The sequence below is a fragment of the Cavia porcellus genome, unplaced genomic scaffold (genome assembly GCF_034190915.1).
Source record: "Cavia porcellus strain 051 isolate PalLab524CR breed Dunkin Hartley unplaced genomic scaffold, mCavPor4.1 scaffold_17, whole genome shotgun sequence".
NCBI lineage: Eukaryota > Metazoa > Chordata > Mammalia > Rodentia > Caviidae > Cavia > Cavia porcellus.
The window spans coordinates 33,145,284-33,158,394 of NW_026947500.1; the positions used below are offsets into that span (position 1 = coordinate 33,145,284).

Below are 13,111 nucleotides of genomic sequence, written 5' to 3' on the forward strand. Positions count from 1 at the left end.
TAGGGGCGTGTCCCAAGAAGGTTGTAGGCGATGCTAGGATAGCTCATCGCATACCTATAGGCTGTGAGGACGTCGACGGGGCGCGGCTAGTCAGACAGGAGGCGTGGCCTAGGGGGGGCCTCTGAGCTGGAGATCAGGCAGTAAGGCGGGCAGCCTGGGAGAAGGCCGGGAAGATGGCGGCCTCCTGGAGGCTAGGCTGTGACCCATCTCTGCTGCGGTATCTCTTGGGCTTCTCCGGCCGGCGAAGCTTGGTGCTGGCTAAGGGTGCTGTTACCTGCTCTGTCGGCCGTGGACCTAGTTGGAAATGGTTTCATAGCACACAGTGGCTGCGGGGTGAGTGCCTGGGGCTTACTTAGTTTTCCTGTGTAGCTGAGCGCTGGCCCTGGCCCAGGGCTTTCTTGATTGACGCCCCGCATCTGAGCGTGGAGGTTCCGGGTTTCCCAGTTCTCTTCACCCTTTCTCTGGTCGGTGTCTATTGACTTGACTTTATGCATACCGCAAAGGGTTTTCTTGGAAGGTGGGACCCTGATCTTTGATTTATATGGCGGTTTTGTGACCTTGCTTTGGAATTTGGGTTGATAGGGGTCGAGAGAGACCCCTTTTAAAGGCTCTTTTCTCAGGGCCGTACATCATCACATTTTAGGTTCCTTTCTTGTTGTCAAGCGTATCAGACCGAGAAAAGCTTAGATTTACACTTACTTAGATTTAGAAGCTACTATTATAGTTGCATTTATTCAGTCTCAAAGGCCGTCCTTATGAAGAGATCTAAGATCTTCGAGGCCAGTAGGATTTCGCCACTTGATGAATAATTTCGAAGTCTTGATTTGTAAATACCTAAAGCACCACTGATAGGGACAAGGGAAATGTTCCAAGTAAAACATCCGCTTGAAAGAACAAAAATTTAGTACAGGGATCATACAGCAAATTGCTATTTGGTAATTATACAGGCACAAGAGGCACAGTTCTTAGTTAACAGTACAGTATGTAAAATGGCATACTGGGCTTGGGTGGGAAATCAGTGCGAGAGTGGGAGGTAGATAATAAAACTTAAAAATTCTAGTCTGTTTTATCAGCTTATTGTTGTTCTTGGCACTTCTCAGATTGTATTTTAATCTAAAAGATTATTTGTGGTAGGCATTACCTACTTATTCTGAGTTGCCTGAGGCTCGGGGGAAAAATGGCTTACACAGAGTCACACAGTAAAACAAATGCTTCAAGTGTGATGAGGATTGAGTGATGGAGATAATTTATTTTTGTCTCTTCTATATAATGTTTCATTAAATACTCCTTAGAGCAGTGAATCTTTAACAGCATGTGTAATAGTCGCACTTTTCCATTTCCCAGTTTATTAAATTGAACTTTCCTGTGGCTCCCAGAGATTGTTTCAAATGGAGCTTGGGGCCTGCATTTTACAAACAGCCTTAGGTGAGTTTCGATGTTTTATTTTGGTGTTTGATGAACCACATTTTCAGACACTGCATGAGAAAATCATGGAATATTAAAAGCTTAGTGTTGGAAATAATCTAAGAGATACTTCCCCTTCTTTGTAAAGGAACCTTTTGGGAATCCTTGCCTGCTCTCGATTCTTCAAAGAAAAGCATAAGTGATTACACTCAAAAATGGGCGTGAAGTTTCAGGGATTTCCTGATGTCTGATTTTGACCTTTTACCTATTCCTCATCTCCTGCCTGCAGACATAACACCTTGAAAAGCTTGTCTAACAACATCATCGTAAGGGAGAGGGTACTATATCCCAATGTTGATTTTTTTTCTTTCTTGTAAGATTGTGCATATTTTTTGCTTTTTATTTTTGCTCGTGACCTTATTCACATGAATATAGTGTGTGTATTAGTAGTTTTACCTCACTGATCATCTATGATGCCCCTGATGTTGCATGGTACTTCATAAATACAGTAATACCTACAGCAGCATCATGAAGATTGTGAGTATTCTAATTTACAGGTGAGAGAACAGGAGTTCATAGGTTTGAGGTTTGCCAGAAGCCACAAACAGTAGGCTGAAAACAACACAGATTTAGTATCCTAATAGTTTTTGAGGTCAGAAGTCCAAAATGGATCTCACTTGGTATCTGGTAGAGGCTTTGTTCTTTTCTGGAGGTCTTAGAAGAAAATTTGTCTCCTTTTCTTTCTTTTCCTTTTCTTTCCAGTTTCTAAAGTTTTCTCTAAGTCTGGCTCATGGCTCCCTTCCATTTTCAAAGTCAAGAATGGCTGGGCTGGTATTTCATATACTATTTCTCTGTCCTCATTGCCTCCTGCCTTTTTCTTCTGGGGGAGCTTTTTGATTATATTGGGCTCACCTCGATAATCTAGGATAATCTCTTCATCTCAAGAACATTTGATTAGTAACCTTAATTCCATCTTCAGTATCAGTTCTCTCCTATCATGTAACGTAATGTAACCATAGGTTCTGGGTATTGGGATGTAGACTCCTCCATGGATGGTTAAAGGGGGCATTATTCTACATGTAAAGTTGTGTTGTTGGATAGCCAGCTCTTACGTTATTTGGAAATTTTGGAATTCTTCATAAATTATGTATTCTCAGGTATTCGGTTACAACAGATAAAAAAAAAAAATGTACCAGGGGCTGGGGATTTAGCTCAGCGGCATAAGTGCCTGCCTTGCAAGCAGGCAGTCCTGAGTTCGATCCCTGGTACCGATAAAAACGAAGAGAAAAAAAAAAAGAAAAAAATGTACCAAAACACACTCTTATTTTTGTGGAAATTAGAAATCAAAATATGGACCAAGAAAAATGGAGGGGAGAGAGTGTGTGAAAATTCTTATCTAATCTGAAAATAAAGCCTGTCTCAGTCTTAAAGAGAAAATCTGAAGATGTTAGCTTTCTCTCCTTACCTGTTTCCCAAAGAGCCTGCATTTTTAACAGCAATTCTGTAAAAAAGAGGCGGCTTCTTTGATAATAGAGTTACTGGTAAGAGATTTCTGTGGGAACATCTGTTTCTTGCTGTTTATGCCCTGGTACTGATGAGATTGATACTCTTTTTTTCAGAATGTCTTACAAAAGTGGAAACAACACAGAATAGCCAAAATAAAATAGCATTTATTAAAGGGACACCCAGCACAGATATGAAGTACTGCAGGTCCACGTGAGAACCATAATGAATCTCTGTTTCTGTCGAAGGGTCCTACTGTTTGTTTTTTCTTTCTGGTGTACTTTGCTTTTTCCTTTGTAATGTCTGTTTGCCTTGCCTTAATGCTCATTTAGTCCTTTTTGTTCAGTGCTGTTTTAATTTAGTTCAAGTGTTTATCATTTCTGCAGTTAAATGCCAAATTCCTTGAAAAGAGAGGCTAATTGATACAATGTGTGGGTCCCTTATGAAATAGGGCACACAAGAGCTAATTCTTTCAAAGGCTGAAGTTTGGGTATGTTTTTTTAAGAAGGAAGTAAGAGTTGTGAATCTGTGACTGACATGTCTGTTAGTATAGCATTCTGATTAAAATAGGCGAGATGGTGGTAGTTCTTTAACTGTTTCTAGTGACCAAGTAAAATCACTTAAGCAGGGTACATCTAGGCTGCTCAATAGCTGGAAAGTGTGGCCATCCAAAGAAAATAGCAAGAGGGTAGTAAGATCTTAGTAGAAGCAGTAACATGAGAAACTAAGATCTAGATTATTAAGAAATACTTTATATGTGTTTGTTTTAAAGCATTTTATTATATGTCTGAAAGTGGGTCATTAGAAATAGCTGTCACATATGGTACACGTAGCTGTTTACTCTGCTGTATTTTGATTGTCTGCTTGCATTATTCCTAATGATCATCAGAACCCTGCAAGGTTTGTTCAAATTTTACAGATGAAGATCTAGAGACTCAAATTGCACAAGGTTAATGAGGATGACCATTTTGGAACTATACTTTTGGTGGTGTTCAGTGGAAAAGAAATAAAATCCTGCTGAATCACTCTGGCAGAACAAGGAAACATCTTCTTAAGTCACTGAGGCAGAAGTCCCTTATATTGTATTATCCAAAGTGAATTACATGCCCTGTCCTAATTCAGTCACTGGCATGACTTTACTGGTTTAACGAGTGGTTGACCTTGATTAATCAAGAGGTTGAGTGTTGGAGTCACTAACGGTGAGTACATGCTTGTGAGGAAAATTTGTAGTTCAGCAGAAATGGACCTCTGACATCAAAAAATAATTTGAGAGAGTGAGTTTAGGAATAACAGGCAGCATTTATTGAGTGCTTATTATGTGCCACACACTCTTCCAATCATTTTGTATTAATGATTAGGTCCTCACAGCTAATGCTATGCTCTAGTGACAGAGATCCAGTTTCAACAGATGTCTTCCTGACACCAGAACCTGTTAACTTAGACACAGACTGTCTCAGTGTCAAGGGACTGCTTGGTTATAGGTAACAGAACAGTGCCAGCATGCTGAAGTCTTATTTCCCATTTGTATATCCTAATTGAACACCTCTGCTTTTTGTATATTATGAGATGAAACATATTTCAATAGTAATTACATTGTGAAATACTCTGCAGGGACTACTGTGATGTTACTATCATTTTAGCACAATTTAGTAAAACGAGTTTATAAAGGGAAGCAGGACTGAGAGAATTAGAATGTATATTAATTTTTTCTATTTTAAATGTCTAAGATAATATACTTCAGCAGGGTGTGGTGACACACACAGGTGAACCTAGCACTCGGGAGGCTGAGGTAGGAAAATCATTTGAGACCTCGTTTATAGCCTGGGCTATGAAATGCCTGAACTATATAGTGAGAACCTGTCTCAAAAAGACAAAAAATAAAATAATAATAATAATGTGCTTTCCACTGTTCCCCTTCAGTACTGGAAATTGGTCCCTGAGCCGGCCCGCGGATCAATCAGTGGGGTGTACCTGGAGGGGGAATGGGGATTAAATAAAGACATGGGGGAGACCGAGAGAGAGACTGAGGCAAGTTGAGAGAGTCCAATCAAGCCCCGTTTATTCTGGAAGTGATTATATCTTTTATAGGCTAAGTGCGGGCTGGTGGGACAGGAAGAGGCTTATGGGGATGAATCCAGCAGGGTCATTGTCATGTCCGGGTATATGACGTAAGCAGGAGAGGATTATGGTTAATGTAGGCAAGACGCATCGTACCCATAGGAGAGAGAGAGGCAGGGAGGCAGCAATGGGGCTGTTGCGCGGCTCCCTACAGGTCCCTAGGGCCTTTACACTGAGCTACATCCCCAACTCTTCTTTAATTTTTTTAAAAAAAAATTTTCAGACAGGGTCTTGCTAAGTTACTAACTTGCCCAGGCAGGACTTGAACTTGTGATCCTCTTGCCCTAGCCTCACAATATTGGGGATATAGGTGTGCATCACCACACCTAGCTAAGATAATATGCTGTTAAAGATGCTTTCTTTCTTTTTCATGATTGTGATATTATTTCATTGCTTATCTTTTCTTTTTAAAAATTGTTTGTAATTTGACAAATAAAATGTGCGTATGGTTATGTACAAAAAAAGATGCTTTCTTTTTGGTATCTTTAGGTTTATTTGCTTTTTATAACAAAATATGTAAATTTTCTAAGTAATATGTATCAGGTCAGTATCCCCAATCTCCCAAACAAGTGTATGGCAAAGGCTTAAATAAAATGAGACAAGTGGTATGATTGTAGGGCTCCAAGAGGGTCAAAACCCTTTAGCCAAGCTTAGGACTTTGAGGGCTAAGACAAAGACTTTTCTGGACCACCCATTTTGATTAGGTCCAAAACAAGGGGCAGGGAAACTGAGGAAAGTGCAGGCAATGAGCAGGACCTTAGGAGTCACTTCAAGGATGTCTCCAAGTAATGGATCATGACATTTTAGGGGAACCATCTTATCATGAAGACATGGTAGGAGTGAGACTGTGGGAGTAGTTTCTGCAGCTGCAGACTCTATCTACTTAATTGATGTTTGAGCCAAGTATCTGTAGCTGTGGCCTTATCTTGCCTTTTGAGGTATCCTGGCCTCACAGCCCACTACAGGTCTCAGCCAGGACCAGTGATTCATAGAGGTTCACTTACTATGAATCAGCTCCTATAGCCAGGCAAGGGACCTAGGCCTAGGACAGACTCACAGATGAACATAGAAAGCCAATTAGTTCATTTTAAATCCTGCTCAGAGCCACTTCATAGTGGTCTCCAGCAAGTATGTGTATTTATTTCTTTTGCTAGACTAAGTACAATGATGGCCATCCGCATCACATATTTTGTTTATTCTGTCTCTCTAGTTTAGAATGAAAGGTCCATGAGATGGAGGTTTTCATATTCAGTCTCTAGAAGAATGCCTAACCAACAGTTCTGTAGTAGATGCTGAATAAATATTTGTAAAATAAAGAAGAGATGAACAAACAGATCTTTTGTCTTTCTCCTCCTCCTCCATTCCACGCTTGTGCCATGAAATAGTCTTCCAGAAATGCAGATCTCTAGCTGTAAACCCTTCATTCCTCCCTCATTATGAGGTTGAACCCCAGACTTAGATCTGGTTGCTGGGTGCTATTTATTCTCAAATCAAGTGGCCTCCATGAGTAAGAGAACAGGTAACACATTCATGGGAGTCTTGATTTTGTGCTTAAAAATTGAAGTCTCATTAATTTAAGCATTTGTCAGACTCCTAATTTGGTGTTCAGCTCTGGTTTTGGATAGTAGAATAGCACTAATGGTAAAACATTAGCCATATATTTTAGTGAAAGTTTGCTTTTCACATATGAACTACAGCTAGAACAGAGATGAGGAGTTAGCGCATTTCAGCCTTGAGAACAAGGCTAGGTAAAGGAATGGATGGGAAGAAGCTTCACCTTTAGGCTAACAATGGGAAAGAAACCTGTGATTCCTCGTTTCGTTACTGCAGGAAGAAACTGGTGTCCTGTGATTCCTTTGGACTCCAACCTCTTATTAATCATTTCTGCAATGTCTGTCAATAATAGTCATCATTTTTGAGACTTACTTATTTTTCAGGCCCCAATGTAAAGATTTTGCAAGTGTTTATTTATAATTTTCTATATCAGTTACTGTTGTGCACAGAGGAAACTGAGACCCAGAAGGATGAAGTAATTTGTAGGAGTAGATTTGTAATTTGAACCTAGCAGTTTAAAATTTGGCCGCAGTGCCTGCTCTCAAAATAACTGTGGTATTGTGCTTCTCAAGTTTTTAAAAATTAAGTATTTTGTTACCATTCATAATTTGTTAAATAATAAAATATGTGATTTAGCACTGTAACATGCTTGTAGTTTAAATAGTGAAATATTCTTAAAAGGCTTATAAACATACAGTGAGTCTCGGTTCTGTCTCTCCACTTCTCCAGTACCCTTTAGAAGCAGTGGGTTTTGTCTCTGACCTTTCTTCTGGCATTTGTTCACCTTATTTGTATTTTAGATATTATCTATTGATGATCTGGCTATCCACTGTGTTTTCCCTAAACAATGTAATCATTTTGTAATTCTTTGTTAAATTCGTATATGTTATTTTCTTTCTAAGCAAATAGCTGTACAACTGAGGATTGTCATATATTCATTTTGTTTGTTACCTTTTTTCCTTTTCTGCAGGAAGATTTACTGGTTTTTAAAAATTTTTTTAGTTTGATTTTTCTATGTAACTATTGCAAATATATCACATACCATCTAATGATGCTTTCACACAGTTTTCTGTACTATCAGTCATATCAACTAAGGTTTTGGTTAGTCTTGTAGTTTTTATATACTCTGGCCACATAGGGTGAACTTTCTAGAAGTCCTCTTACCCTTTCCAGAGAAAATAATCTCCAATTTTCTATTGAACTAGGATGGAGTGTTTACGTGGCACTGGAAGGAGGGATCCAGGTACCAAACTGCTTTTCCTGTCAACCAAATGCTCTCTGGTTTAGGATCAGTTTGGAGGGGGGGGGGGCATTCTTTCTTCAATTGCTCATCTGTTTACTTTTCTCATTCCAAAGTTGGGTGTTATTATGCCTTCTACCTGTCCTTATTGGTGGCTGTTTAAAAATAACAAAAAAAAAAAAGCACACTTTTTAGTCTAGTATTAGATTGAGTTGTGGAGAAAAAAAGCACCAATAATAAGTTATAAAACATTAACTAATTAGAAATTACTAATTAATTAACTAATTAGAAATAACTACTGCTGTTAGTTTGGAATATGTCTTTTAGTTTTTGTGTGTGTGCAAGTTGACCATGTCAAAATTGGATTATGTTACATACACTGAGAGTTGTCTTTTATATGTTCCTTAGTGTGCAGAGTAAAACTCGTAAATGCTGCTTTCATACAATCTGTTATATTTTCAGTTCTGTTTTGGCCATGGACCTTCAGTCTGTTTATATCAGTATTATACCAAGATAACTTTGAACAAAGAAAATTTAGATGGAAAACACCCAGTGATTAAAACAAAATCATTAGTGTCTTTATTCAAAGCTGCAATTTTAATATTCTATGCCTTGATGCTGATTTTTAAATTATGTCTCTCATTCCGCTTTATTTCATCTAGCCTGCAGATGGCAGAATTGTTTTATTTGAACAGCAATTTTAAACGTTTATTTAAAGAGTTCTTGCAGCAAAATGAGAGGTAATTAAATGAATATGCTTCCTATTAGAGGATAAGTAAATTAATGTTAGGAACAGGGAGCCACGCTGAGAACGTAATGGATAATTTACTTCTTCATTTTGTCTACCTTCATTTCACAGTTTTTATGTGCTTGGATTTTAGTTCTCTAAATGGACTAGCGAGAATGACACTTAAGCTGTACCATATGTAAACTGCTGAATTTCCTTAATTAATTTAGTCAGAGTAATGGAGCTTAGGTCTGCTTCATATTGTAGCCATAGAACAATTTATCCTGCATTTGTATTTTTAGAGTGCATACATTAACTTCTTTTTTTAACATAGAGACCTTTTAGAATTCATTTATATGTCATCAATTTAAATTATTAATATTGTCCTTAGAAGAGAAGAAATATTCTAGGGAACAAGAAATTAGAATTAGATTACTATGCCGTATTTGAAATTATTGTCAGAATTATGCTGATGAAAAACTGGAAGAGCATATTCAAAGTAATAAGAAGTTGCTTAGAGAAAGTACTGTAAAATTCAGTGATTGATTACTGATATGGCAGATGATGTTGCACAGTTAAGCAATTGTGATTTGTGTCATTCTATTGAGACAAAAAATTAAGAGATTATAATAGTTCTAATGATTTGTGAGATTTTTAGGTTTTAAAATTAGTGTGCTTAAATATGAACTGTTAGAAATATGTATCACGTTAGTTTCATTAGTATTTTTAATGTTTTATAACTGCTATGGTAGACCAGACTTTACTAGTAAATTAAGTATAATTTGTTAGCATTTTAAACAGGAACTGAACACTACATTACTGCAGAAGAATTTAAATTCTTAACTAAATCGTGCATAGTTTTGAGTATAATTGAAGTATTCTGTTTCAGTTGAGCAAAAATCACATTTCCTTTGTCGTCCTAGTTCTCTTCTTACCTGTAGTTGGAGTAATATTAGTAGGAAAGACTACACATTTGATTTGAAAAGATAATGGTGGAATTTACTGCTTATTAGAATGAAGAGGGAAGCTGTAATTTATTTCTAATAAAAGTATGCTAGTGTGGATTAAAATTCTATTCCAGGGATTCTAGGAAGGCCAATCCTATCTTAAGAATTGATAGCAGCCATAAAAGACAGATATTGATTATGTGCAGTGCTGTTACTTAAAGAAACACTGAAACATTGTGTGTGTATATATATATATATATATATATATATATATATATATGCACAATGCTCTAATCCAAAGAGAATATACTAGAATGAAATATGTACTGTTCTTAATAAGTTAATACGTATGTTTTGAAATTGTTTTCCTAGCATGAAGGGCTAAAGATAGATTGGTTAGAGTAAGTGGAGAATATATTGCCCATTTTAGCCTCTGTATTAAGCTAGAATAAGCGATAGTATGAGTAATGGAGATGTCAAAAATATCTTTCTTTGGTTTTTGTCACCTTCGTTTCAGAGTAAAGATAGTGATCTATTACACAGATTTTTATACTTTATTATCGTTATTCTGAGAAGCTATTTCAGTTCACCCATGAAAGGTGACTATATGAGGAATGATTGTGTTTTTATCTTTTTAAGATGGGAAAATTTTCAAGGTTCTTGATGTTATGATTTGAAAAATAATGATTAATAGATGCAGAGTTTCATACGTTTAATGTAGGGACTGATGGAAATGTGAAGGTCTCTTAAATGAAAGATTATAATGTGAGACAAAATGATAAAATAAACATGAATTGTATCATAGCAACTGAACTAAAGTAAAAATATTGAAGAGAGACATGACTTAGTATTTGTCCTACACTGGAATCTCAATATACTGTAGAGTCATAGTTGGTTCATTTATTTTGCTTTTTGGAAGTAGAATTCTACTTGATAAATAAATTTTATGTATATATGATTATGAAATATTCTGTCTCATAATGCCAGACTTGAACTTTCTGACAGAAGCAATGTATTGAAACTTTTTTAAGTTCTACTTCCCAAAAAGAGGCTGGCTTCTTCCCATGATACTTTCTAAAACATAGGAATCTTTTGCCTTTAAGGAAATAAAAGAAAAAGAAGCCACTCATCACTGAATTTTAAAAAGTGTGGAGAGTTGAATTGGCTGTACTTTTTTGGTGGGGAGACTGAACTATATCCTTCTTGTTCTTTTGCATTCTTTGAAAATAGGTCTTTCCAAGTCACTAAGTTTCCTAGCCCAGTAATAGATATGCATCATAGTCTAGGTGATTTTATTATTTCAAAATATTTACTGTATTATATGAACCTTTGAGCACATTTTAATACTTACTAAAATTGCAAGTATAGGATTATTATGGTTTGAATTTGGAGTTGCATCACTGACGTTGCAATTTGTGTGTATATGTCTGTTTTCCTTTAGACCATTTCCTTAATTCTAGTTCATTCAAGAATTTGGTCTTCCAGTACTGACACGGATGCATTGAGGTTATATGTAGCAGTTTGTGTTATTTTGTACCTGTTTAGTGTCTTACTTGATGTGCCTGTTGTGGCCCCCAAAAACTTATTTTACTAAGAAAAAATGCAAACATTTTAAAAGCTATAATCTAGTTATAATATGCCTTTCAACTAGAAGTAGCTTAACAATTAAATAAAATTGTTGCAGTGATAATTGAGAGTTATAGGGGACAGAAATTGGATGGCCTGTATACTCTTTTCTAAAGTAGTGATATATTTTAATAGTAAAGTAGGAGGTGGGAGAACCACTAGCTATTTTTCTTTCATGTTTCTAACATTTAATGTGCTTGAAGATTATCTGTTCTCTTCTATATTTCTATTATTCATTACCAGTCGTAAAAATGGTTTCTTTCAGTATGTCCAAGATAGAAAGAGGTTTTGTTAGGATATTTTATTAGACATATTAAAAATGCATACATGGAGTCAGCGTGTCTGGTTTGCTGTGTTTGAGTTTTTAGGAGAATAGGTTGCAAATAACCTGTGATTAATGGATGTCCCATATTGCAAGGAACACTTGAGTCAGACAGATGGAGATGAAATGGATGGCTGGATGGGTGGTGTCTCAGTGCTGGTTAAGTTGAATAAAAAACAGAACGTAACTATAGGTGGACTCCCCAGTACAACATCCTATTTGGGCTGTGGGCTTTCTGTTTCAGGGGAACTTTGTCTATGTAAAGCAAGCACACACAAGTGAATTGGTGTCTCACATCCAGTACCCCTGGCCGAAGAAATAGAGAAAGGTGGTCTGTATGTGGATCTACCTTTGAAAGACAAGTTCATGGATGCCCAGTTCATAGAAGCTGAGAGAAAGATGCAGGGAAGTTCTTAGAAATTGAGGACAGAGCTGAAGCAGGTACATATACTTTTTTCTCCAGGCCCTTAGAAAGGAGTGAAGGAGAAGTGGAGAGTGGGAAGAGCTTTCTTCTGAGTGCATGTACGATATTCGAAAGGAGTAGAAGCACCTTTGACATGAAGCTGTAAAATAGTCCCATTTGAAATTACGATAAAATTGGTTCCGTTTCCCCCAGGAAATCTTCAGCCTCATTTAATATTCATGTGAAATTCCCATACTCTTCTCTTTAGAATGTTAACAAACAAAAAACCAACAGCATTCTGTCTTTTTCCACATTTTAAATTTGTTAGCTATCCTGCAGTGTATTGCTGGTTTGGGTCTTGAAAGTTGAATAAATTGAGACAATAAGTCCTGAAAAAACCTCAGGAAATGGAATTTGTTGCCATGGTATTTTATGTGTAAACTTTATGTAAATTGAGATCTAAAAGTTGTGAGCTATTTGAATTGGTCCAGATGTGGGTGACAATTGGACAGATACGTGCTGTCTCCTTTTGGGCTGGGGAAAGAGTAGTAATGTTTCACTGAGAAATCTCAAGTTTGAGGTGAGATCTCCCTTTTTGGATCTCCAGTTGAATTACGGTAGGGAACAAAATCTGGTATCATTTAAACCTCTTATGTCCCCTTAACAAAGCTAACTTTTCTTTTCATACTATGTCATAGGAACCTTTGACTATTACATAGTATAGTTTTACAAGAAAATAAAAAACAGTTTCTTAAAGTCTGAACATAATTATTCTGCTATAGGTCATGAGAGCCTGTTCTGTTCTCCTTTGTTTCTTATTTATCTTTTCTTTCTGTCCTTTTATCTAAATTTTTTTGCAGAGACAAAGGAAAGGAGGAGATAAAATCTGAATCAAGTTTCTTCTATTTCTTTCTTTTCCTTCTCTTCCTCCTTCTCCTCCTCCTCCTCTTCTTCTTCTTCTTTTTGTTTTAACTTGTAACACTAAGCTTCAAACTATACACAGGAGACTGGGGAACCTTAAAAAAGAAACTGAAAATATTCTAAAAAAGGATTTTGTTAAAAACAAAGTAGAGGTTTTTACTTTTCTGTAGCATTTATTGGCTACTTAGTTGTACTAATGTTCATGCTTGAGGTACTCTGTGTCTGTGTATGTGGCTAATCTTTTCTGTTTTTCAATTTCAGTTGATCCTATTAAAATACTAATGCCGTCATTGTCTCCTACGATGGAAGAAGGAAACATTGTGAAGTGGCTGAAAAAGGAAGGTGA

At 36.7% G+C, this 13,111-nt stretch overlaps 1 protein-coding gene across 2 annotated transcripts in view; it reads left to right on the forward strand.

Moving 5' to 3' along the window:
• Positions 1 to 120: 120 nt before the first annotated feature.
• Pdhx (pyruvate dehydrogenase complex component X) overlaps positions 121 to 13,111 on the forward strand; it is a 63,361-nt gene continuing 50,370 nt past the window's right edge. The window contains exons 1-3 of one of the 2 annotated variants that reach the window (XM_063227764.1): positions 176 to 333; positions 1,345 to 1,425; positions 13,027 to 13,107. In XM_063227764.1, the coding sequence (XP_063083834.1) occupies positions 1,389 to 1,425; positions 13,027 to 13,107 (118 nt within the window). In that variant the 5' untranslated portion in view covers positions 176 to 333; positions 1,345 to 1,388. Of the gene's footprint in view, positions 334 to 1,344; positions 1,426 to 13,026; positions 13,108 to 13,111 lie in introns of both variants that reach the window. The other variant, XM_063227763.1, reaches the window with a different exon arrangement.